Genomic DNA, 27,447 nt, shown 5'->3' with positions numbered 1-27,447 from the left:
TATTAAAATATAAATGTCTTGCACATATCACACACTATTAAAAAAAATCAGGGTGAAATACAGAAAAAAAAAACAAACCAAATCCTCTGATGAACTGAAAGCCTAAATGCTGACTGTAATTAGAGGTTGAATTCATAATTGCCTAGTCAGCTTTTCAAAATTGAGCCTGTGGATTTATAAAAAATTGGATAATAACCAACTGGTTTTGACCCTGCAGACACACAAACAAAATCTGTCACAAAGCTGTTCAGTAGAGACATAACAATACTAGTCATTGATTAGGATTTCAAATGGAACACACCATAAATAAACCTCTACATAGAACTTTACAAGTTACTGAATATCAACCACAAATCTGCACAGCTATTATTTAAATGGCAATTCAGTCTATGTATAACTCTACAATTCCAAAGGTTTTTCTTTTGGTATTCTTAGTTAATCACCAAGGGTTTAATATAAAAGATTTGGTGATGGCAGAATAACTGAGGACTGAATGAATGAGAACTGAGGAATGACTGGTAATTAATAAAACTGCAAATTGAACGCAGTATCTTAAAAACTATCTCAATCATCTTACGGTGGGAAAAAAAATCTTAATTATGTTACTGGTGGCATAGTTCTGCATTCCTATATTATAAATATCACAGATTACTTTATCACTTAGCACTCCTTTACAGCCAGGAGTATTTTCTTACCCACAGATGGACAGCAAACACTCTTCAATAGAATCTCTCTGAGCTTTGGTAAGAGAGCATCCCTTGGAGAGTCTGTACACAGTGTGTAATAAGGAATCGATGAGGGAAGCATGGTGCTCTGTGCCAGCAAACAGGGGAGCACATCTGGTCAACAGAGGCAAGACTGCTGTGCAAAGGTATCGATTCAGAGCCAAAGCCATATCTGTAGCACTTAAAGCAGCCTATAAATTAAACAGGACAGAAATTAGACTTCTCTCATCAGTGTGCTTACAAATAAAAAGAAATTGTTGATTTTGTTCTGCAGTTATAAAGGGGGAAATTTCCAAAACACAGAAATGAGGATATGATACCTACTGTTACTAGATGCCTACCTTCTTCTGCTGCTTTTCAAGTCTCATAGAAAGGTATGGCTTTGTTTTTAATGAATGAAAACAGAAACAGTAAATATGGCCATTCAAAACCAAAATAATTTTCAAGATTATACTGAAGAATGTCTTAGTTGCTAAATGGAACACTCCAAAATCAGCAGTATCTTTTTGCTATGAACAAGGCCAATGTAAGTTAAAAATCCTCACCTGCTCTTTCTTAAATATCTGGCAGAAAATGACCTGGGGGTATTGGTCAACTGCTGCACATGAACTTGTGCCCAGGTGGCCAAGAAGATTGATGGCATCCTGGTTTGTATCAGCATAGTGTGGCCAGCAGGCCAGTGATCATGCCCCTGTACTCAGCACTGGTGAGGCTGCACCTCCAATCTCCAGTTTTGGGCCCCTCACTGCAAGAAGGACATCAAGGTGCAGGAGTATGTTCAGAGAAGGACAGTGGAGATAGTGAAGGGTCTGGAGCACAAGTCCTGTGAGGAGCAGCTGAGGGAGCTGGGGCTGTTTAGCCTGGAGAAAAAGAGGCTCAGAGGAGACCTTATCACTCTCTGCAACTGCCTGAAAGGAGGCCGTGGTGACATGTCAGCATGTCAGTCTCTTCTCCCAGGTAATGCCGCAGAACAGAAGGAAACGGTTGCAAGTTGCACAAGGGGAGACTTAGATGAGATATCAGGAAAAATTTCTTCACTGAAAGGGTTGTCAAGCATTGGAACAGGCTGCCTGGTAAGTAGTGGAGTCATAATTTTGGAAGTGTTCAAAAAACCAATATTTATATTCCAAAAAGTGGATATGGCACTTGAGGGTAAGGTTTAATGGTGAACATGGTGGTGGTGCTAGGTTGACAGATGGACTTCATAATCTTAGAGGTCTTTTCTGACCTTAACAATTGTATGATTCTATGATCCTAAATAATAACATCATTACTTTCAGAAAAAAATGTTGTCATGAAAGGTCAAATAGAAAAACCAAAATTAATGCCTTAGCACTCATAACAGCTCTCTAAATCTAAGCTTTCTGGATGAGGACAGCTGAAAGAAATTAGATAAAAATAAGACAAAAAAAAAAAAAAAGCAGCAACAGTGAGGAGGAACTAAAATAGAAATGTGTTAATTTTCTAAATAACAGTGTAGATGTCCCTAACAAATGCACAGAGATTAACACTTTCTGTCTATCACTGGAAAGAGACTCCCAGTCACTTCTTCTCTGCTGCTTCATTGGCAGCTCATCTGATTTGGATTCCACAGCACAAGCTCAGAAAGTCTCCTGGGGAAAGGCATTGCATCTTTTGTAGATAAGGGTATCAGTGCAAGTTCTTAAAAAGTGAGCATTACACTGGATGATGCATCTTGAAATATTATCAAAGCTCAGAAGAAACATGCAGTCCAGCCAGCATTCAAGAAATGCAGAAGATGTGAAGACATAAAAAATACTTTTTCAAGGGATGAAAAATGCTGTAATGTTCAATAAGGTAAGAGAAGCAACATAAAAACAGACTGAAACCCTTACCGTATCTAATGAGGCAGCAGCACGAAGGTCTGGCAGAAAGCCAACTTCAAGAAGGTGTAGAAGAAAATCCTGGTCCTCAATTCCATAGACCCTGTCAAGGAACAAAACCATGGCTGCCTTGTGATCTGGGCAAAACCCCGCAGACATGTCAGGTTCCACCACAGTACCATCTAAAAGGAAGAAATAAGACTTCAGTGACAAGGATTCTCCTTCATCAGCAGACTAGGCAGTCATGCTGCTACCTGACAGAGCTTTTGAATCTCTGTTAACACCTAGGCATCTTCCCCATATTTTTGTTACACAAAGGAAACATATTTGCAGTTAAATCAAAAAGAATGCATAAGACAGATTCTACCCAGACACCTCAAAGTCCCCGCATGTTTTTCTGTTTGCGCTTTGTATATTAAGAGATTCTTAACAGTTTATATTCTAAATGCTAAGTATCTAAAACATAATCATTAACCCACGTAAGTACCTAGTTCTCAGCAGAAGCAGATGGAAAGTAAAAATTACAAGAACACTGCATCAGAGCTCTTGGAAATGCAGCATTGGTGAGCATATCTTTAATGTATGACAAAGAATTAAGAATGTGCTAAAAAGTCCTACCTATCTCAAAACTTTAAAAATGAAATGCATTGAAATTTCAATGAGATTCCATTGAAATATTTTAAAACTTTAGTACTTTCATTTTGGAAAGGAAACAAGCACTTCTGCATCTATGAGCTGCAGATTCCTACTGAGATTTCACCTAAAGGTCTATCCCTATTTGGAACATAAATAAGTAATAGTAAAATAGACTTATTGATCTTTTTATCTTTTCTATGGTAACCTATTGAAAAATCTTTTCCTGTGAGTGTCTCAACAGTACAGGTTGCATTTATAAGGTTTTCTCCAGACCCACAAAAAAGCAGAGGCAATCCCTTTCCCTTTTATATAGGCGCTTACATAGCTCCCACTATTGTAATCAATTTTATATAGGCAGGAAAAACAAAGAAATGCATTTGCCTATGTATGTCACACCTATCTCTTCACCATAGTTGCTGGAGAACAACTCTGGTGTCTTAGTGAGATCTGCCAGAAGCAATTGATAGGGTTAGAACAGCAAGAGCTAAGGATTATGTTATTCAGAAATGAGACTGCAGTATTTTAAAATAGTTCTAAAATCAGAGAGCATGCATTTTAAAAATTCTTTTTAAAGTTGTAATAGATTTTCATAGTTCAATTTAACAGGATTTATATCAGTGATTTAGGAGCACACAGGATTGATGACTACAACATGCAGAACGGTTTTTGAAACATGTGTGAGATACACATGATCTGTCTTTTAATTCTCATAATAAATAGTTGAATTTCTATAATTTTTTTAAATGTTGAAAAAAGTATGACTGCCAATATGTCAATAAATTACAAATCATAAGACTAGGATAGGAGAACAAGTGTAGCAAAATCTTACCTTTTGCTATGGTTGGCATGTGGAAAGCAATACTGATTACTCCCACCAAATCTTCAAGTGGAATCAAAGACCTTAGAATTGATCTGATTCTAATGGCTTCCCCTTTACCAGCATGAATTAGCTAATAAAAAGACAAACAAAAATTTAGGAAGGTCATCTTTTTATCTTCTATACAAAAGAAAAACTACTCCCAAAATTGCATTATAATTAACTATGTAAATTTCATGCAATCTGCATCGATTTTCTGTAGTTTGGATGCAAATGTACGAAGTCTAAAAATCTACATGTTTACTTATTAAATAAAACTAAGTTCATTTTCAGAACAGAAATTAGGTAAAGCTGGTGAACAAAGTCTTACAATGTAGCAGCATATGGTGGGAGGGGTGGGGAGGAAAACAAAATCAGATTTTCTGATGGAAAAAATTAGGGTTTTGTCCTGGTCAAATAAGACACTTTAAAGTATCTCAATTGTTTGGGGTTTTTTTTGTTTTTTTTTGTTTTTTTTAAGGCAGCAAGACAGGGAGAGATCAAGACAATTTTTTTATTCAAACAAAACAGGTATTCATATACTGACCTTATTAACTACATATATCTCTCCTCTCTCAAGTTATCAATCCCTGCACAAATCTGATACTGATCTATACTAATGTATATTAATTAGGGCACATTCCAGGTTGAAATGAGAAACTATGTATAACTAAATTTCTGAAGAATAATAATGTATATTGAATTATAAACAACAAATATTTTCAAATAGTTTCAATCTCTAAAATAATAAGAGATAAAGTTGTCATGGTGTTTCTATTCTTTGTATCTAATGCCTGAAATAGTGACATCTTTTCTTTGAGGTTTGTTCAGTGTGAATAGATTTTGAGATATTTATGTGTATGTCCAAGTATAATGCTTATCCCTACATTTAAAAAAAATGCCCTATAATATTTGCATTTACATGCAACTTTAAACGTCGATAAAGAATACAACACTCTACACCATTCCAGCAAATAGAATAGGGACATTTGAGGAATTTTATTGTCACAATGGACAGTCAAAAAAAAAAAAAAAAAAAAGAGCTTCTGAGGATCTTTTCCCCCTTGCCAATCAATAGAACAGGACATTATGTCCACTAAGATACTATGTGGCCATATCACTGCTTTAATACCTGATAGCATGATACTGAGAAAAAAATGAATGGCAAACCTGTAACCTGTAAAACAAGTATGCCTTTACTTTCCAGTGTATGAAGAACATAAAACTTACATGCATTTCAGGGGCACAACGTCCTAAGAGATCAATCAAGGCAGCATAAAAGGTCATGATTGCATTTCCCATGTGAATAGTGTCATCTTCTTGCTCTTCTATTTCACTGTAATTAGATGTCACAACAAACAAAAGATTTAAAAAAAAAAAAAAAAAAAAAAAGAACTTTTTAACAAGAGTAATAAATAAAGAAAATCTTCTCATAGGTGTAACAGCTTACAGAGAGTGGCTTCTGTTAACAAATGGACTCACAGCAGACCAAGACAAAATGTATTTTGTCCCTAAAAGATTGCAGCAACATCTCCAATGTAACCACTGGCACCATTTATCTGTCTCATTTTCTATCAATGGACTGACTCTTAATGGAATGAAAAAGAACAAACAGAATTCTAGAGATGTCTTAATATTTAGAAAGAGTTACTTAAATTAATAGTGCAGAGGAAGCACTGTTTAGCAAACGATAAATCCTTCTCCAGCACAGAATCCACAGAAGAACGAACTGGTAATTCACGTGTTAAAACAAAAAAAGTTATTTCACATCTAAGATCACAAAACAAATAAATATGATGGCAATGTAAGCAATTCTGCTGCACCTACAGGGTTTTGCTAGATCCATTATTTGGGGAAGGTCCATCTCTTGTTCGATCTTCTGATATTTGTATTGCCTCCTCCATGGCAGCAAGCAGCCCATTGCCTCCTTCTCCTCTTAGGGCGGGACCAAAACACTCAGGTCGGCGAATAAGCAATCTGACTACAACATTAGCATTCTCCTCCACACTCTCTCCTACCACACAGAACAAATATCATGATACAAGATTATATCAAAAAGAGTTCTGAAATATAATCAGGAAAAAAGGTACAAAAAAGAGCAGAATGCTTTTTACTATGAAACAGTTTAAATATCACAACAGAGTTACATAAACACACATACTCCTCTATTACTGTAATGAAATGAAAAAAAAAGTATGAAATAAAATATGATTTAATTCAAAATTAATTAGGCCCTAGGAATTAACTATGTAGTAAAGGATGTTTAAAGCACCACTGAAACTACTGAATTTTAGTAAAGACTCAGTCAAGTGCAAGGGTTAATGAGGGGACCAATATAATTACTTGGACACTAAAACTGGACTATCTAAATCTTCATAAAAAGATAGGGCTTTGGCTCTGTATCTACCATGAATTTATCACAAAAAGATTTAGGAATCTCTGCTCTACTTCCAAAGGAGACATGGGCATTTCAAAAACCAAAGCTGGATCCAAAAAATGGGGCACAGGTTCGCAGCACCCTAGATGCCCATTTCAAAAGTCATATAAGTTAGTGTGTCTTGAATAATTCTACTCTTTCTGCAGGTTCTTTTAATTCACAGTAACTTACCAAGTTAGCTTGTCTTACTATTTAAAATTACAAACTTATTTAGATATTGGAGGAAGTTATAAAATGCTTAGGTTTCTACTCTACCATTGCAAAAAACAGCAAAACGAAGAAAATCCAAATATCTTTCTCCTTCAACTGGATTCCATCCGATATCCGGGTAGCCTTTACAAATCAGCAAAGGACAACTCTGCAACCCACATCCAGCCAAGTAGCGAACCACCTAAAAGCAAAGTTGGATGAAAAAGATATTAAATGTGAAAGAGAAGTGCAACTTCAAAGGGAGGCCTCCTCATAGTCAGGATATGGTATCCTCAATCTCTTTTCCCTGACAAAACCGTGTCATGCTTTGGGCAAATCTGAAGAGCACCCTCTTTCTTGGTTCACTTTGCCAGCCTTTTCCTACTCCTGCCATGTAATGCACGAGCTACTTATCTCAATTCCATCATTTGTCTCTCTAGAATATGCTTCTCTACCTGTTATCTCATTTCTCTTGCAACTCTGAGCATTACAAATTAGTCAGTTTTGCAATATCAATCAACCACACACCATCCATAATCAAAAACATATATTTTCTTTCATAAAGAATAAAAAGTCCACATTTTATTTTCACCATTCATTTTCACTTTCTTTTTTTTTTTTCCTTTCTTTTTTATATGCACAGCTGTAATTACAGCAGGAATTACACTCCCTGTAACTCAGGACTATATGCTCAGAAGTAGTTTTCAGTTGGCCCTTTCCTTTCTGAGCTGTAAGAAATGTAAGCACAGCCTTTAGCCAGTTTGGACAGCATCTTCTTGCTGAGCACTTATAAGAATGCTAAGACTGAAAATGTCCTTTTAAATACACATGGTCCATCCTACTATTCCAGGTAAGGAACATCTGCACTTTTATTATTCCTGACAGATGTTTTCCTAGGAAGATTACATCATCTCCAGAATATGAATCTTCAAAAAGAAATTGGATATTGCAATTCCTCTGCCTTTTCTTAAAGTTTTTAATGTCTACCTTGAATCTATCTTTCCATGACTTAATCTGCTTTTCCTATCCACTACTGAGAGATTAACTATTATTTTATTCCTTCCTAAGCAACAATTTAGACATAATACACAATTGTCACAGATTGTCTTGAGTGTTTTATTCTTTAGCGTAATTAATCCAAATTTCTTAAACTTTTCTGAAACAGGTTTAAATGTTAGGGGGAAATACAACAGATACAGACAGATATCTCTATGAAAATTTGTCATACATTGTAACAAGTTGCCACAAAGCTCCTAGTAACCCTTATTACCTCATGTCACCACTGCATATCACCATTCAAAAGAAAAACAAAGAAAGATTTTAGCAACCAAGTTTTGTTGGATATGGACTCCACTACTGCAAAATTAAGAGTCTCCCTTGAAGCAATTCTTTTTGGCTACAACTGTGTGTGTAATCACTGCAAAAGCTCTGTTCAACTCTTCAGACCACCAGCAGAAAAAACAACCAACCAGGTTCTCAATCTTCCCCTGAAAAGTACCAGAAACTCCCATATAATCTTGGATTCTGTTTACTCCAAGAAATTAGTATCTTCTCCTCTCCACAGGGGAAAAAAATGCTTGATGAAGAAGCTACCAACCTTCTCCAGATCAGGCTCCCTTAAAGCCAGAGCAAGTTCATTGTTATCCATTACAGATGCTGCGGCAACGTCTAAAGGAGTTGACCCTCGCATAGAAGGAGAGGCTGTTAAAATAATATTTAGTTTTAACACTAATTTAATAAACCCAAACAAATTCACAGGAAATGCATTAATTTTTTTAATAAGATGCAACATTTTGTCATTAGTTAGGACATGATTATAAATATATAATTTATACATCTCACTTTATAATACATCATCATGCACTTGTATGACATTTGACACTGATATGAAATGAAAATACAATATGAATGTTCAAGCTAAAAACAGCTTGTCTTGCACATTCCTCTTCCCATCATATACTTTAAGATCTCATTCTCATTTTCCTAACTGACACAACTCTGTTTTGAGGAAAATGCAGTAATTATTTTATGTCTAATACATGGACATGCCACCAAATCCACTAAAATAGAAAATATATTTACACTTTGAAATAGGAGATTATAAATTTTGTAATTTTTTAAATGGCAGTAAATATAGCATTAGAAAAATCTAAGGTTTTCATATTGACTCTCCAAACACATTTGATTTGGGCTCTTTCTCTTCAAAAACATTTCGAGTTTACACTTCTGTTCTATGCCTTTGCATTAATACATTTGTGATCATTTTAAAAATTACCATGAGTCCTAAATGCATATATATTGTCAATTTCAACTACTAAATTAAATAAGGATAAATATATTTCCTCTACAACACTTCAGGCGAGTAAAGGAAAGGAAATATTTTAAGAAAGTTTCAAGGTTCATTTCTGGGCATCAAATCATGCTTCTAATCAAGCAAATGAGCTCTGTGTTTCTCCCGTTGCCATAGCTGTATACTGACCAGTACACAGAAAAAAGTGTAGGGGTGCAAGCTTGAGCAGTGAGAGGTAAGCCTTAATGAAATGCTGCCAAAACTTATCAGTGATTCTCTTTGTAAAAACAGGAGTACATTCTGTTTCTCAACATTAGCAACTAACCACTAAGTCTCTCTGAATGTTCAGGCACATACAACAAAGTGTACTAAATTAGCTCAACTTAATGCTACTGTCATGGAAGTTGTTTAGAGTTAGCAATACAGTTAATGAAGATATTTTGCACGGGAAATACAGAAATTTCAATACATAGTGAGTAAATACAGGGATGAAGAAAAATACAGGTGGTTTCATATATAAATCAGCAAGAAATTTTAAATTTTGTTTTAATACTTACCGAGGCCAACACTGCTGTTTTCCAATAAATAGCTAAGATGATCAAACATAGCTTTTTGATTCTGCCTGCTGATGCGGCAAAAATAACACAGAAAACGACAGCAGTTTGCCACCATCTTTGGGAAAGTGATTTCCTAAGAACCAAATAAAAACAGACTGACGTTCAAACTCTAATACAGGCATACAACATGCAAAGGATCATTTTATATAAAGCCTTCTAACATACTAATATGTATGTGGTGTACTCATTGCCCCTCAAGGAAATTAACTGCTTAGGTTTCTCACTGGAATCAAGAGGACTTTCCCAGGCAGTTAGTAAAACCTTAAGCTTCAAAGATTAAGGTTAAAAACTAAATCTGGGATCACCCACAGATTCTAGATTCAAACATGAAAAAAGGTATACACTCAGTTTCATAGAGTAATACTGAGTTGTTTTTTTAGTTAGTTGATAAAAGGTCTCCCCTTTAAAACATAGTAAACATAGAAAGTGCTACAGTTTTTTCTTTAAAGTATCTAAAATTGCCATGTTAATAATACCTTCCTCTGGAATGGAAGGACTGATTCTTCTAAAAAACTTAGGCAACTATTATGTTAATGGAAATTAGTAAAAGGTTATGATCCCAGTACCTCCAGTGATAGCTCAGTGCTTTATAGGAAAAAGCTTTGAACAGCTCTATCGTGAACTCTCTGCCTTCTAGCAGTGAAATGCTTTACCTTGGATTCTCCTCCACCAAGCACATTCACCATCACTTCCATGACAGTTTCATGCATGCCTAAAGCTCTCATGAGATTTGGATGTTGGTAAAATACTTTATTATTCATGATGTCTCTACAGGAAAACAAAATTAAAAAAATGTTATGGACCAGTAGTTTACCTATTATGTTATTTGCAAAGCTGATTTACTGTGCAATTCTTCACTACCTCCTGAAGTAAAAAATTATCTCAGGGACTTTTCCCATTGAGTTTCAATCTCTCCTGTCTATTTTTCTATGCACATTGTGGAAGAATGTGACCTTTGTTTTCCCATATTACAGTCAGCGCACTAATTACCCCTTAATTACACTGGAGTAGAAGAATCTTCTACTCTCATTAGAAATTCCGTTCAGATCTAAAACTATGTTCTGACAAGAACATCATCAAAACTGCTACATTATTTTATATTTTAAATTCAATCATGCAATAGTTTTTGACACAAAATGCCTTTTAGATTATTAAAATGTGGAGACATTTCCTATCTGCCATCAAAAGCAATAAAAAAATCCTAGGGGAAAGAGGTATCCAGCTATCTTCTAAGTGTCAAAACCAGAAGCTGCACAATGATTCATGATTTACTGTCCAGCAAAACTCTTCTACATATTTCATCAGAACAGATTTTCATACTTAAAATCAGCCTTTAAGATCATAATGTCAATATTTTATTAGACATGGTATATCCAATAAAAAGTCTAGTTTAAAGAGTAATTAAATTTCTAAAAAATATAATTAGTCTTGAAATCAATACCACCCATAAATAACTGTGGAAGCAATTAGGCCATGAGAGAAAAGGATTAGCAGGTCACTAGAGAAAATACTGTTGGCAACTGCTCAAATTTCACTGTACGTTTTAAACAGTTTTGGGTTTTTTTCCTCCTGACCTAAAACTCCTTCTCTTAGGCAGGGAAAATTCAGCCTTTTAAAAGATGAGATGTGAAGAAGATTATTTGGCACTGAGTTTTTGACTCCCAGTAATTTTTTCCCTAAAACTGAATTTCCTATCAGTAACAATGCCTCCAAAAGCTGTCTCATCTCCTTTCTGCACTAATGCTTCAGGCTTGAACAAAGACCTCAATGGTATCAATCTTCCAAGACATTCTAAACTCCTGGTTATCTGCAGCAGCTTTCTTTTACAGAAAGCAGTACAGAATGTCAAAATGTCACTTCAAGGGCTGGCCAGCAGCATTGCCCTACTTGCAAATTACATCCATTTTCAGTGTTCTGTTTAACTGTGAACTGTATTATAAAATGTCATGCTTAGGGAAAAAATTTTAACAGCATTTCTGAGGAAACTGAGTTTTAAAGCAGCAATAAGTAACACTTCAATTTCTCAGCTGAAAGAAAGGAATACCACTCACAGCAAAAAAAAAAATGGCATTTCTGAAAAGGTGTTGGAGCTCAGTTTAGCCTATAAAAGGTACAAATACCACAGCTGGGTAACTTACAAGTTAAACAAGACGTCATAGAGACTACCAAGAAAGGTGACAGGAAGAGGCAGTGAGAACAGTGGCTAGAGTTACACCAGACTTTCACATATCAACAAAAAGCCCAATAACATTCAATATGTTCAGAAAATTTTGGTTCTTAATTCACAGTAGAAAATGTTGAGGGAAAAATGTATAAGAACTAAACACAGAACATGACTTGAAAACCAAATCTAGCAATCACTCATTCATTTTAGACTTCCTAAACTGAATGAAATCAAACATTTTCAATCTCTATAAAAAGGTAGATTTAAACATGCCAGTACTTCATGTCTCTTGACAGAGCCAGACTCTGCCTTTTGCCAAAGCCTTACCATGAGTATGCCAAAGACTTCAGGAACCATGAAATACTGATGAGACCTGCTGGTAACCTGAGAAGTAGGCATTGTTTATAATGACAATACAAAATTATGTATAGACATGATTTGGATATTTGAGGTTTTCAGTCAGCTAAAAAAAAAAAAATTATTTTGCACAACAAAAGCTTTGCTTCTGTTTGGATTCCTGGCATTCTTTATATAATGCTGTCTTTCATTCTCATCGCTCTTGCTGACTCTTGCTGACTGGAGATTTTCAATAGATCACAGCTGATGCTTACAATCAAAAGACATCTCTTTGAAAAACATGAGAGAAAATAACCAACTAACCTCTTTTCTGCTAGAGACTATCAAGTTTGCTTTATTGTTTCCTCCAACTGACCTCTTTATTAGCCTATACTTCACTATTATTAATCATATCATTAGGAAGAATAACAGTGTGTGAACTACTTCCCAGCTCAAACACACTATCTACATTTAGTGCAATAAAAACAATGGCATATTGCAGACATGGGTAGGCACAACTCCATTAGCTGAGTGCTGCAGGAAAACCTATGTGTCAAGAGCCAATAGTCAGTGCACTCATAGAAATGGATAGTATTCTTGACAGGATTCTTCACAACCATACTATTTAAAATGTAGTAATAAGACAGGTTCTGATGTCATAAAATAGTGCATGCATATTTTCAACTTACAGATGTCAACTGTTTCTCCCCCTATATGATACCTATAATGCTTCAAAGGCTTTATCTTACTACTGAGGATATTGTACAACTGAGAGCAGTGTCTGCATTTACACCCATATTCAGAATCAAACTTCATGTACAACCTTGGCCACAACCATACAGCAAACAACAAAATAAAATCTGTAAATAAAGAGAAGTTACTCCAGTTGTTTACCCTAATCCACGAATCATAAGCTTCTCCTCTTCCTTCCCCATTCTGACACTAAGCAAGGAGCGGATTTGGCCAAGGGATGCCAGAAGATTGATGGTGTCTTCCACAGACACGCTATTTATGGTGTAGGTCTTGGGTAGGGCTCGAACCAGACCACCAATACCATCATACTGGCGATGCAGCAGCACAAACATGGCCCTCACTAACTCCGGGTCTTCTATCACTGACTCCTGGGCCCAACGCACCATCGTGTCTGAAATCAACTGCTGCAGAGTAGCTGTGAAGAAAATAAATAAATCACAGAATTACCATTAACTGCTCATCTCCCTACTGCTAGTCCCGCAGAACCCACTATGCAACATGAATTGGAATTAATTTAATTCCTAAGAAGCATCTTTTTCTTAGTATTTCTTCAGCAGTCTATCAAAGAAAAATAAAACCACATGAGAGAAGTAGAAATATCTCAAAACCAAAAGTCAAAACTAAATTAAAGACAAAATTAAAAATTAAAATTAAAGACAAAAATTTATGAAGATATACAGGATGCTCACAAAGTCACCAGATGTATTTCTGTATGTTGCTTTCAATATTCTTCTATAAATACAGGTCTGAGGGCTTTTTTAGCTTATTATGAAGTAAGGCTGAAAAATTATACTGGTAGCACATGTAAATGATATTTATTTACATGTCTAAGCTCTGTATCCACTCAAAATTTTAGAATGTACACAACAAAATAATTTGCCAAAGACAAAGGCCTTTCAAAAGAAATAAAGACACTAATATTAAATAAATGTCAAATCATCATTTGCATATTCCCAGTTCAGTCTCCAATGAAACAAGAAACCTGTATCTGGTAGTGCCACTGACAATCTTTATTAGCTGGGGTATATGTATGTTTGGGAAAATTATGCTGATATAGACAAGCTGTGTAATTGCAGTTAAGGTCATTCCAGGTTAACTCAAACTAAAAAACTAAAAGAAAAATAATTACAGAAAGATACTGAAGAAATAGGAGTTTACAGAAAATAGAATGTTCAAAAAAGAAGAGAATTCATGTTAATGCAGGGAAAGGGGTAAAAATAGTAGTAATCATGTATTTCATTATTACTGTCCAGGCACTGCACTATGGGTCTTTCCATTGACACAGAGTATGGCATTTTTGCAAAATGGCAAATATATGGCAAAATAAGGAAAAAGGTGAAATGTGTCTCAGTTCAGAAGGACTGAAATAATTAATAACAAGAAGGGACACAATCCTAAGTTTTTTTGGGTGGGTTGGTTTGCTCTGTTTTGTTTTTTTTTAAGGAAGAATCCTGGGAGAAAGAATCCAATTTGTTCCTGTTTTGATAACTGCAATACTGTATTTCACCTACCTGTGGGTCTGTTTGCTTTAAATAATAGTGTTTCTACTAATATGAGAAAGACAGATTCGGGTTTTATAGAGCTTTAATGCTTAGTAGAAGGAAAAAAAGGAAGAGAGAAGATTCATCACCAGATTCTGCACCGACCTTGCCTCTAATCATCACATAAAAAATTTGAAAGTGCCACATACCACAAAAAGGGGAAAAAAGATAAAAATAAAGGCAACATGGACAAATAAAAAGATAAATAAAATTTAAAAAGTCAGTTGGCACCAACTGGAGAACTAGGATGCTACTGGCAGTGATCCTTATCAAGATGAAAAGCAGAAAGTATCAGAAAAAATGACAGAACAGCAGTTACAGTCAGCAAATCTTGAATTTTAGGTTGGGTGGGGAGGCTTCTGCTAATTGCAGTCTAATTGCAGATTATTTCATATGGTAATCTTCATGCAAATACTGATTTGAAGCTGCTACAGTTGAGGAAGTTCTCATAAAACAGGACCTTGCTACAATTATGAAGTCTGCACTAATTCTATTAAAAGCAAGATGTTTTCAGAAAAATTTATGAGCCAACAAAAGATATGGGGCAAGAGTGCCACTAAAAGAAATTTTCCTCTACATCCCACTGGGAAACAAATTTGCCTAATAAATCCATCTGTGCCTGTTTTGAGTTAAGCTACAAACTTCAGGGTGCACAGATTTCACTAAAAATACACCTTTCTTTGGCTGAAAATGTGTGAAGAACTTCCTGGTCTGCTTGGTCACCCTTTTGTAACAAAGTTGCAATAAACTGATTTAATTTTTCTTACAGGATGTCTTATCATCCTCATCAACTGTCTTCTCATCTTGTTTCTTCTTCAGATATGTAACTTTTTCCATAAGGTATAGGAGGCGACCCCTAATGGTTGAATCACTGTTGCCATCCAAGGTTCCATCTTCGTCTAGTTCAATTCCTGAAATTAAAATGCACCAAACAGCGAAAGAATAAAATTAAGCGAGCTCCAGATATCTTGTATGTACAAACATAATTAAACTGAACTATTGTTTTCTATGGGAGTTTTCTATGGGACATGATTAACCTGCATTTGGAAAAAGTATAGAACAGGCCTATATGCCAAGCAGGAAAGTACAATTAGCAATTTAACATATAAATTGTGTGATGTTACACATAAAACCTACAATAAGTATATGTCCCCCAGTAGGCATTTTTCCACACTGATGCCTGTGTTTTGGACATATGTAGCCCAAAAGTCTACATAAGTCCCTAGAGATACAGTGTGGTGGAAATGATAGTAGTAAAGATTTTTAGGTAAAACATATAAAAGAAGTGAAAGCATGAGTGTTACAACAAATGTACTTTCCAGTGATCAGTCAGAAGAAGGTAGCCACCCTCACAATACAGTGCTTTTTCATGACATTACTATAACAAGCTATAAAAAGGCAAAAGCAATTATTGCCAAGATTCACAGAATCATAGAACAGCTGTGTCTGGAATGAGCCTCTGGAGTCCAGCCTCCCAGCCCAAAACAAGTCCAACGAGGGCAAGTTGATCAGAGCCATGTCCACTGAGGTTTTGAGTATCTCCTAAGGTGAAGAGACTCCACAACCTCTCTGAGCAACCTGTGCTTGTGTTCCATCACCCTACAGTAACAAACAAGTAGAATTCCTGGATTTTCAATTTGTGTCACTAGACATCTCTGAGAAAAATGTGTCTTTCCCTTCTAAACTCCCCCTGCCCAACAGGCATTTATATACATTGATACCATCCCCCTCTGAGCTTCCTCTTCAAGTTACCCCAGTCCTCTCATTCTCTCCTTATACAAAAGATGGTCCAAAAATCTAACTATCTTTGATGGCTCCTCCCTGACCTCACTCCAGTATGGCCATGTCACTTTTGTACTGAAGACCCCAGCAAAGCTACTTTCTAATTTGCTCCATAGCCTGTCCTTGCTGCAGGACTTATTCCTTCCCAGGTGCAGGGCTTTATACTTCCCAGTGCTGATCTCCATGGGATTTCTATCAGCTCATTTCTCTTATTTTTAAACTTACTGACTCATGCAGAGGAATTCAAAATTGCAGAGGAATTCCTCATTGCAGAGGAATTCCAAATCTTGACCTGCACCTATTACTCATGCTAAGTCCAAATAAAAATGTCATTCAATCATTTTCTGGATCTTTTTGTTTCCAAAATAAGACCTGAAGTTAAGAGTTTTGTGGAGAGTTCTTTAGCAGTCTTGAATTTTATAGGATGTTTCTTCATGACATAACATCATTCTTCTCAATTTATTGCATCTCATTCTAGTTGTCTGATTTTTTTTAATTCCATTTATATTAAAATACAGATACAATTCCATATAGATTTATGGATATAGATATAATATAGATATAATTCCATTTATATTAAAAGTTATTTTTATATATATTGTTATAACAGGGCAACTGATGCTACACTAAGCAATGGTCATCTAAACTCATATTACACACTAAATCATGTTACACAATTATTTGGATGGTAGTCTCTTCTACCAAACTAATTAACAGTAAAGACACTGAAATGTCTTAGCAATTGGAACACAGAGATGGTCTGAAATCACCCAAATGAAATGTCTGTTTTCTCACTTTCAATATATTGTCTCTCAACCATTCCACAAAATTTGAATCCCAAGTGGTGGCTGACTAAGCAAGCAAACATTGGACTTAGGACAGGTAACTGTTTTACTTATTTTGCAATATACAGAGCAATTAGTTCTGCTCTATTATAATGCACCCTCTGACCCACAAAATTCCTTTTCTACTTGTAGGCAAGGCAAATTCCTATTTTCTTCTACAAGAAAAAGGTAACAAAAGAAATTATGATAAGTAATTTTAACAGAGCAGAATTATGAAAAACAATGAAAGAAAAAGCAAAAGAATCAAAAGATAAAGCTTGTTTTCCTTTCAAATGGTTATGTAAATTATTTATTTCATCTGCATTTCCTGTTACCAAACACACAAAAAAATTTGAAAAGCTGGAAAGCATTGAACAATAACCCACTGATGTCTGGACTGCTTGCCCCATAAGGAGAGAATAAAGAAAGTGAATTTGTCAGCCGGCAAAATAGATGCTTATGAAACAAAACATATAACATTCCCTTCTAGTTTAACCAAGTAAGGATAACAATATTTCCTTGGTTTTGACTAAAGGCTAATTATTTTTACTTGATAATATTTAAAATTTGTACAGCGTAATTTACAGTCCATTCAGTTGATGTTTCTTACATAAAATTACTTATCAAAATTGCTTCTAAAGGTAATATAATTTAAAAAGTAAAAATGTTCAGTAACAAGACTTACCACAGTGTGTCATTAGGTCTTCATGGAAATCCAAGAGTTGATCCCGAATTTCTTCAGGGCATGGACAATCATTTTTATCATCTTTAAAGTTCAGCAGCATGTTAATCTTAGAGAATACAAAGAAAAGACAAATTACACTGATCTCCAAAAGGAAAAACTTTAAAATCAAACAGAACTCTGCAACATAAAAAGCAAATAAATTGCAACAAGTAAGAAACTGTCCATTGTAAGCTGTACCTGCTCTTGAGGAGGGGATCGAAATTCTTTTGTTTTCCTAGCTGTCAGCGCAGCAGACATGTTCAAGGCCTGCATCACTTCATTGTACCGGAAGCGCTGATTCTCTTGAAGCTTGGCCACGAAATCATCAGAAAATGCTACAATGGCTTCTATTCGGTGTCGCACTTGGCAATCGCACAGGTACTGAAGTAGGTGACACATCTGAGAAAATGACGTTGTGAGAGACAGGAGTTGGCAAGCTAAGAAATATCTTCTGCATATTATGCCAGTAAGGATGGATTTCTTACAGCAAGTTACTATCAAATAAAGTGTCTGGATCATATAATGCTGTTTACTACACATAAAGAAATCTTACAGCAGGAATATCTGGCATCTGCAAGGGATTAATGTGCCTGAGACACAACTAAAGCTACAGCAGAAGGGATATACCCCTTTCTTCTAGGGAATTTATTTTCTGTTTGGATCCATAAAAAGGAGGAATTCACTATTAATGGCATTGAGCAAGTAATTCTTTTTAATGAAACCATAGTTGCTTGATCTATGGTGAGCAAGTTTATATCATCAGAAAGATACTAAGTCTTCTCATTTTCTGAAAGGAAATTACATCTCTATTTAACTGAAAAAATTAATTTCAAAATGCTTTATTCCTGAAAGATAAACTATCACACGAAGAAAACAGGAGCAACCACTATCAAGACAGTATTTTTACCTGTAATTTAACAGGTTCTGGAAGTTTCATCTGAAGGAGTCCTTCCTTTGGCATTTGCTCTCCTCTGGTTTCTTCTTCTCCTTCTTCTGACTTGAGCTCATCTGAACTGAACTCCTTCTCTGAGAAATCAACTTCATCCTCCTGGCTCATTGCTTCTTTGAAAACTCGGGGCTCAATCAACTGCAAGATGTGTTTCAGATCCTCATTGTGGAAGATTCCCATAATTAGGAGGGTATAAAAGAGCTTGATGAGAGGAACAAACAGAAATTCTGTAGAACCCCCAACTGGATCTCTGACATGGAGGCTTCCCTCCTGGACAGCTTCAGTCAGCATCTCTATGGTTTTGGCCTTCAAAATTTCCAGTGGGAATTCAGGACTGAACTGAAAGCATTCACTGCTAATGCTTACAAAACTCGGAGAGGAAAACTGCATTCTTGGCCGTAATGAAGTGCTAAGTCCTATACCGGGAAGGCCGTGTTTTTTGTTTTCATCAGGAAACAAAGTAATACTCTTGGTCTCATCTGTCATTGGAACTATAAATTCATTATTCATCATCAGCCTGGCAGTTGCGTAGGTACTGAGGTGGATGTCAATGAGTAAATCATAATATCCTGCACGTAATAATCCTGGCATGTATTTATTCTCAATAGCATAGAGGAGCTGAGATTCATCCACATGGCTGCACAGAGCATGGGCCACTCGGTTGTTGCCTAAAGCACAAACAGCTGAATACAATCGGAGGGTGTGGTAGTGAAATTTCAGCAATTCCTCTTGTTCTGTCAGCTCTAAAATATCAATAGTTCTGCGGAGAAGAAAAACAGCATAGTAAATCACATATGCAAAAATGTCTTCTTAAGGGATTCAAATTTCGCCCTAAGGATAACATCAGCACAATGTCAGTTCCAGGGATGGGTTTTTTCCACATTTCAGCTTTCATGTGAGAAACAGTCAATGTAATCATCAAGACTAACAACAAGGTTTAATCTCAAATTTATTCAAGTCACTCCTAAAATCATTACTTAAACTACTTTCAGTGGGGAAAAAAATCCAAATTATTTACTAACACAGAATATTTTTCCATACTAAAACAAGAATTCACATAACTGAAAATTAATGTTTAAAAACAGATGGGGTAAAGATATTGATATAATTTACTGACTTTAAATCTGGGGGTGCAAAGTGGCAACAGACTAACCAGTACATTTGAAGAGGGTTCAGTGCTGGGGTTCTTGGTGACTTCATTTTCAGTTTAGGCACTGGCAAAATGCTCAGATATTTAGGCATCAAGGAAATCAGAGAGTTAAATTTTTTCAATTGTTTTAATTAAATTTAGGAAAATTAAGGGAATGGAATAATTAAATTGGTCACAAATCTTGAAAAATCTCAGCATAACCAGATTTTTGCTTATTTTACAGATTATCTTTATTAACTCATAAGCAGATTTTCTTTCATTTTCTTTGCAAATCTACATATACTATTGACATGTTTGGAGAGGAATTGGGAGAGGCTGGAAACAGAGTAAAAGAAGGGAGATTTTAAAACACTGGAAATTTGCATAATTTTTAATATTAGTTAAAACACACTGTATTTACTTGTGTTATAAACACAGTAAATACAAAAGATCACCTTCAGCCTTTCTTACATAGATGGATATACATGACTAAGCTCATAATCCCAATATAATTCTGGTACAATACAAAACAAACATCAACCTGTTTTCCTCAGGAATATGAAGTGCCATAAACTGCAAAGGATTCAGGCACTGTATCATCCAGCCTTGACGTTCACTGATCCGAGACACATCCACCTTCAAGAAGTGGTTTGGCACTCTGCTCCAAAGCACATGAGTCAGAAATTGGACATGGAGACGTGGGGGACACTGAGAGACTGGGTTTTTGTGTTCACTTTTGAATAATCCAGCAGATAATGGCATTACATTCTGGAAAATTCCAATAGAAGAGACAATTAGTTTCCTCATCTTTACCAAACACTGTATTTCTTTTCCAGAAATATACTAAACATAAAGTAAACAGGAAATCAGTATTTTCACTAGTTTTTAAAACAAGCCAGGAACTGTTGGAAGATTAGCAGTAAGACAGCATTTTCCATAATTGTTTTTTAAGAACAGCCAGATTTGAAATATAAACTTGACTGCCACAGATGGTTACTTCCTTGGACTCCACATTTCTTTTACCTCTTCTGATTTCTTAGACATCCAAGTATCCAAAGCAAGGTAGAAAAATTCAGCTCAGTTTTCTTGTGTTCTGTCTGAATGTACTTTAAAAAATATTTTGAAATTCTAAACAAATTCTTCAGATACACCAGTCATCCATTCTCTGTTTGTAAAACTAAGAGATTTGCTTTACATTAGTTTGTAAAACTAAGAGATGTGCTTTTAGTGATTTTGTTTCACCATGAAAGACAAGACCCAGAAAATTGTGATCAGTTTCAACCCTTTTTATCCCTTTTTATTCAAAGTACTGTGTTTTATATTCATTAAGTATTTAAAACTGAGTTAAGAATAAAAATAGCAATAGCTCAAACACTTGGAATCATAGAAATGTCCCAAATACCAAGAACGCATCACAGGAAATAAACAGCAAAAATAAAATAAACTTTTTTAATATTATTTGTTAGTCCTTAACCTGCACAAAAGCCAGTATTATTTACCTTTATTCTTCCCAATTCAAACTGGAAAACATTGGGGCTTGTAGCTTGAGCAAATACAGCTGGAAACAACTTCGTACTTGGTTCAACCTAGATCAAACAAAGGGAAAAGTTGTTGCCGTAACAGCAATGATTTCTTTTTCTCTGCAATCTTGTACTAAAGCCTCTAAGGCTGCAGGCTAAGGATTCAGTTTTCCCCCCTTCCCACTGCAATACACCATCAAAAAATCCTCACCTGATAGTACGTGCCTAGCTCCTTGCCATTAGCTGTGAAGGTCAGCAGGCCACTGGCAACATCAACCAAGCAACCAATCTCCAGACCATTATTATTACGTCCTTGTCCAGGGCTCAGGCTCTCTCCTGCACACACCATATAGCAGTTGCTGCGTTTTATACTGAATGTCAAAAGATAAATTTATTTATGAATGGTGTGCAAAATTTCTGCAACATACTAAGAACAACCTTGCATGGCTGCAAACATACAGGGCCTTGTGGCCGAAAACAATGGATCACATCCCAACCACTGCCAAAATTCAATGAAACATGGACATCATAACTGCAAAAATAATAAAAAAAGAAGATGTCAATGTATGAAAAGTTTAAGTTGTTTGTAAAATACCAAAGATGAAACTGACTTTGCAATCAAAATTTTAAATCATTTAATGTTAAGCATAACAAAAGCTTCTGGTACACATAATATTTTGAAGTGCTGAGGCAAGCGCATGTACTGATTTTAGCCTCACAAGTCAATATTTACAAGATCATAATTTCAAACTATATAGAAAGCTGCACTATTTTACTTTTCAGTACCTATTGATTTGACTAGACCATTAGTTCACTGCAAGCAAGAGCAGGTAACAATTAAATTAACACTTCTTCCTACTACTGCTGTTTTAATTATTTTTTCTACATCAATGCAATTACATTAAATAGAGTGGATTTACACCTTATAAATTGCAAGTGCCTTGTACAATACAGATTTTTTTTTTTAAGCAAATTGTAACCAACCTCTCATGAACCTTCCCTTTTTCGTCTCCCAGTGTAACTGTGACGGTACGCACTCTGTCCAAGTCAAAGCTTGTGTCATACTGGTGAAAGTCTGATGTAATCCAGCCCACCCAGACATTAGCAGGTTCTTGACCAGGAAATATTCTCACAGAATAATAGTACTGTTAATAAAAAAAATAATATTATCAAATGTTAGTGTTTGTTCCCCAGTGTATCAGCTTGATTCAGAATTTGCTCCTCTAAATCTGAAAACATGTCATCTATTTAAAAGTAGCATAGGCTTGTTCAAATGCAATTCACAAAGGAAAGCAACAAAGACTATAAACATAAATGAAAACATGGCCAACAAAATATGCATTTTAAAACAAAAAAAAGAACAAGATTAATAGGTAGTTTATATGCTTGTACTGAAGGCTTCTGCATCATAGCATTGTAAACTGTATTGCTAAAGCAACTATAATTTTTATACTGCAGGTGACTCAGTTTCTAGTATCTAATAACTTTTAGAAAGAGAACACATCCAGAAGAGGAGTGTTTGTTTTCCTTTGAGGAATGAGTGCTTATGAAGCTGATCTTGTCAGAGAAAGATCTACAAAACCTGCAAAAATCTTCCTCTGGGAATTCCGTTAAATTAATGTTCTGAAGAATTAGTAGTGATGTTTTCAAATGGTCCTGAACACTGACCTACTAGTTTAATGTACCTTTTCCAATTTATTCCGTTATTCTAAAACTGTTTAATCTTCCTCTTTTATGTCTAGTGCTATCAACAGTAGTTTCAAATACAGATTAAGCCAGTTTATAGGTTTTCATTTGGAAAGAGTTTTAGTCTGAAAATCAAATCTACGTAAAAGGAACAAAACAGTCTCAAATTAAGTAGAAGTTCAGAACTATCACAGACATTTAAACTGAAAATTAGAATGTTTCTGAAACTCTTACAATGACCAAAAAAAAAAAAAAAGTATTTTAAAAACCCAAACCAAACAACAAAAAACCCCCGAACAGCTAAAACATCAATCCTGTATTACAATACCGTGGAAGTTTGCATCAAATAATCATAGTCATCCCTATCATCTGCTAGCACATCCTCAGTAAGCCGTGCAGAGTGACTCATGCTATAATCTGGCTTTGTCCTTCTGAGCATAAATCTGCAATAAAAAAATTAAAATTAAAATATCTACCAAAAGCCCATTCACAAAGGCAAATTATTCAGAAAATAGAAAGAGACAAGATTATTTTTAAAAGCATTTAAATTAATTCTGACCTTAAACTGTATACTCATGTAAGTTATACTTATATAAGTATAACATATAAGTTAAACTGTATATATATAAGTTTTATATATATATATATATATATATATATAACTTATACTGTTACTTGACTGGTTTTGTCAGACATGAGTGACATTTTCCTCTACTTTGAGAAGCAGAAGGGGGAGGGGTGGGAAAAGGTAGCAAGCTACTAACCTTTGCTTAAGACGTGAGGGCTTTTCTTGAACATAATCTTTATGGTTATTCAGCTCTGGTTTTGTGGCATCTTTTTCTCTTTCTGTCCGGTCAGGAACTAGATGACCATGGGCAGTTTTCATAAGAACCTCAAAATCAGAATCAGCATCATAATCCTCCAAGTCATTTTTTGGGCCAAAAAGACCAGAGCTTGGTAACCCTCCTGCAGCTGACCTGGAGAACACCTCAGCACATTCAATGGGCATGCTCAGTCGAAAAAACATTACGTCTGTTTTGCTGTTCTGCGAACCAAAGGACTTCTGTGTGACCTTCAGACAGGGGCAGCTGTCTATGGTGCCATCAATTCTCATCACCTATGAAACATAAAGATGTAGTTTTTTTAAAGCTCCTGCTTTTTCTGCCATGTAAATATTCAATTTCTATTTCCACAATAACCATCCATGACTTGCAAACAGCATGGTGTCAATAGTCCAATGCATTGCAATCATGTGATGCCATTTTGAAGGGAAATAAATACTATGAGAAATGGATGGTTTTTGTTGCTCCATTATTAAAATTTAAAAAAAGTCACAAAGAAATTATGCTTCTCACCATAACTCTTTGCAACATAAATCCAACTCTGCCCAGAACAACACAGACCAAGGAATAAAAATCATGCATGTAGATATGAAAGAACATAAACTGTTTCTTAAATACCACACACCACCCGAAAAAGAGTTATTATTATATCGTTTCAGAAGAATTTTATGGCAAACCTACAAGGCATGAATTCAGTTCCATCAAGATGCACAACTGATTGGGACATAAGTGTTGACACAGTTAGCTAATAAATATTTATTACAATCAAAACCAATTAGCTATGGAAAAATTAAAAAGTGTGTGCACTAGAACACATGGTATCTGTTATTTTAAAATGCCCAGTTTCTGGAAGTTGCTTACATAGCTGTCACTGCACAAGGAGCTCTTAACGAGGACGTCTTGTATAATTTGTCTCTCAGATTGTCACGCTAACACACATCACAGGTTTTGTAGAAAGACAAAATCAAACAATTACATTCTTTGCAGTCCTACTGAATGTAAGAAATTTGTAACAGGTGTAAGGTTCATTCAGAATTGCGTCAACATATCACATTAAAATCTTGTGTGGAAGTACAAAAGTAGAGACATAACTCAAACATATTCAAGTGTCTAGAAACATTTCACTAGGATCACAAACCTCAATATGTTCATGGTTTTGTGGCACTGGTAGAAACTGAGGAAGCCTTTTACTCAGCCATATGGTGATGTCTCTGTTTGTATTAACAGCAAAGGGTTCATACCCTTCCTGTAAGCCACATATAGTGAAATATTTTAGAGTGCTGACATCTTTTCCAAAGTTCATTCTTCCCACTTGAGATGGGCCCAGGCTGCACACAGGTAGAAATCCTTAAAACAAGATGAAAGAACACACAGGTTGTACAGAATGAATATCAGTGAACTGCTTTCTTCCTTAACTGCATTAAAAACCATTTGTGGGGGGGGAAAAAAAAAACCCTAAGAGAAAATCTTATAAAGGTAAGCAACCATCAACAGCACATCTCCTCTTTCATGTCACCAAGCATCTTAAACATCATTCTGAAAATAAAAACACTCTAATGGCCATGGATATTTTTAGGCAATACTTAACCTACTTCACAGAGTCTCATAGCCAGCTCTTGGTTAATCTCTCTGCTGAGGTGGTAGAGTCTTGCCAATTTTACTTTAAGTCTCACTACTTTTGGCATTTTTCCTAAAATGTCATTATTCATTCTGTTTTGAAGGAATCTTACTTTAAAAATAATACAGTGCTTGTCCATGCAGCTATAATAGTGGAAAAAACCTACAAATATGCACAAAGTGCATGTCATATATTTTTTTTAATAAAATTAATTAATTCTAAAAATTCAGAAAACTCTGGCTCTAGAAAATGGGAACTGACAATATAACACCATCACTTCATGAAACTTAAGGCACTTTGGTTTGGGATCCTGTTTTCTGTCTTACTTTTTGAATCAGCTTTACATTTGTATGCATCTTACTGTTTACATAGCACAGGGAACGCATTTGTGACTTCTTTTTACAAACTTTTTTCCTGATTCCCCAGAATGTGCAAGGGCACTTTCCCCATACAGCTGTGCTGCAGGCACATTTTCCTTTTTTTTTTCATTACTTCAGCTTCACAGTCTAAAAGCCTAAGAAAATCTTTTATTTCTTCAATTTCTTTTTATCCTGCTTTTCAATTTCCACAGCTACAAACTACTATGCAGATTCACTTGACCTAGTTATTAACAAAATGTTTTCCTTTTTATCTACAAGAAACATGAAGTTCTGTTCAGTGATTCTGATTCACATGAACATAAGAGGTATTGAAAAATATAAGGACAAAACACCAAGTGTTCCTCACTTTTCTTTAGGTTGCCCAGATAAAAAAATGTCTATTCACGATGTTTGTTCTTCAGAGGCAAAGCAAACTCCAGAGCACCATCTACAGGAATTACTGTCCACCAGATAAACGATCAGCCTTCAGTACCACTTCTGGAAGATTTTACTATACATACACTAGACTGGTTGTCATGTGTATTTACATTAGACATGATAAATGTATTGACATAACAGTATTAGCCATAATTTGAAGTCCAGATTTTTATCTTCACAACTTGGCTCTTAGATAGCAAGACATCAACTCCTCAGATAACATAGCTATAATAGACAACACGAAAAATGTCAATTCTGATAGTGCAAATCTAGAGAAGGACAATAACGCAAATATTTTCCAGCAGAAAATAATTACATATAATTATTATAAATAAACAGAAACATATTTTATAAATAAACATATTATTATAAATAAACAGAAAATAATTGTATTAAACAACACAGAAATAGGAAAATCACATTTACATATAGAGATATGTGCCATGATAAAGCCTAGCAGCTCTAGTAGGGACAATTTACTAGGCTCCCTGTTGAGTTAAAGGAATCCACAAGCTATTGCATAAGTTGCTAAGCAAAGCCAAAATCAAAATGGTTTCCAATAACCTTACAATTCTCACTTCATCACCAAAAAAATGGTAATTCTTCTACCTACCTGTGGTTTCAGAAAAAAAAAGCCAAACCTCCCAGATAGATTATATGTGAAGCAAGTATCTTAAACACACACATGCAAATAAAATGTAATAAAATGTAAATTAGCATTTGCAAGATTCCCCGAAAGAAAACAAAGAAACATGGGAAAAACTCCTAAGCAGATAAAGCTGTCATTGATGGTTTTACTCAAGGTAGTGTGAAATTTGCCAAGGGAGTCAATGTGAAATCAAGATGACAATCCTTCTCACCAATACAGTTCTCACTGGTAACAGAAGGCACTGTACAAGTAGCTGATTCCTGCACGTAATTGTAACTGTGGCTCTGTATAAATGGAATATAAACACCAGTCCCAATCCTGACCATGAAAACCCTACTTCCATCTCTGGTGAAATTCTGCATCGATTTGCCAATTATTTAGTTGTTATTTAGGTTGTTTTAGGGCTCTTCTATACCTGGTAAAGACAGAGCATGTCATAGAGGTTAAGAGCTGTCAAGACAGCTACATATCTCTCTACAGAATAAAAATTAATTTTAATAGCCATCTTTGAATGGGTATCCAGCCATTTTAAATATTAT

General features: G+C 35.3%; 1 protein-coding gene across 1 annotated transcript in view; it reads right to left on the bottom strand.

Moving 5' to 3' along the window:
- Window positions 1–27,447, bottom strand: part of RYR2 (ryanodine receptor 2) — a 381,210-nt gene that overhangs the window by 109,728 nt on the left and 244,035 nt on the right. The window contains exons 29-49 of the mRNA XM_041413766.1: window positions 24,983–25,191; window positions 23,767–24,119; window positions 23,331–23,445; window positions 22,301–22,461; window positions 21,528–21,687; window positions 21,296–21,382; window positions 20,338–20,564; window positions 18,626–19,427; window positions 17,917–18,117; window positions 17,680–17,785; window positions 15,156–15,299; window positions 12,989–13,262; window positions 10,248–10,362; window positions 9,535–9,667; window positions 8,285–8,388; window positions 6,754–6,889; window positions 5,889–6,075; window positions 5,292–5,397; window positions 4,035–4,155; window positions 2,582–2,751; window positions 696–916 (exon numbers count right to left, since the gene is read on the bottom strand). Of these exons, the coding sequence (XP_041269700.1) occupies window positions 696–916; window positions 2,582–2,751; window positions 4,035–4,155; window positions 5,292–5,397; window positions 5,889–6,075; window positions 6,754–6,889; window positions 8,285–8,388; window positions 9,535–9,667; window positions 10,248–10,362; window positions 12,989–13,262; window positions 15,156–15,299; window positions 17,680–17,785; window positions 17,917–18,117; window positions 18,626–19,427; window positions 20,338–20,564; window positions 21,296–21,382; window positions 21,528–21,687; window positions 22,301–22,461; window positions 23,331–23,445; window positions 23,767–24,119; window positions 24,983–25,191 (4,132 nt within the window). The remainder of the gene's footprint in view (window positions 1–695; window positions 917–2,581; window positions 2,752–4,034; window positions 4,156–5,291; window positions 5,398–5,888; window positions 6,076–6,753; window positions 6,890–8,284; window positions 8,389–9,534; window positions 9,668–10,247; window positions 10,363–12,988; window positions 13,263–15,155; window positions 15,300–17,679; window positions 17,786–17,916; window positions 18,118–18,625; window positions 19,428–20,337; window positions 20,565–21,295; window positions 21,383–21,527; window positions 21,688–22,300; window positions 22,462–23,330; window positions 23,446–23,766; window positions 24,120–24,982; window positions 25,192–27,447) is intronic.

The sequence above is a fragment of the Onychostruthus taczanowskii genome, unplaced genomic scaffold, assembly GCF_017590055.1.
Source record: "Onychostruthus taczanowskii isolate IOZ18803 unplaced genomic scaffold, ASM1759005v1 scaffold104, whole genome shotgun sequence".
In the NCBI taxonomy this organism is placed as follows: Eukaryota; Metazoa; Chordata; class Aves; order Passeriformes; family Passeridae; genus Onychostruthus; species Onychostruthus taczanowskii.
Note: the sequence above shows the minus strand (reverse complement) of the source record. Positions and strands in the feature narration are given on the sequence as shown.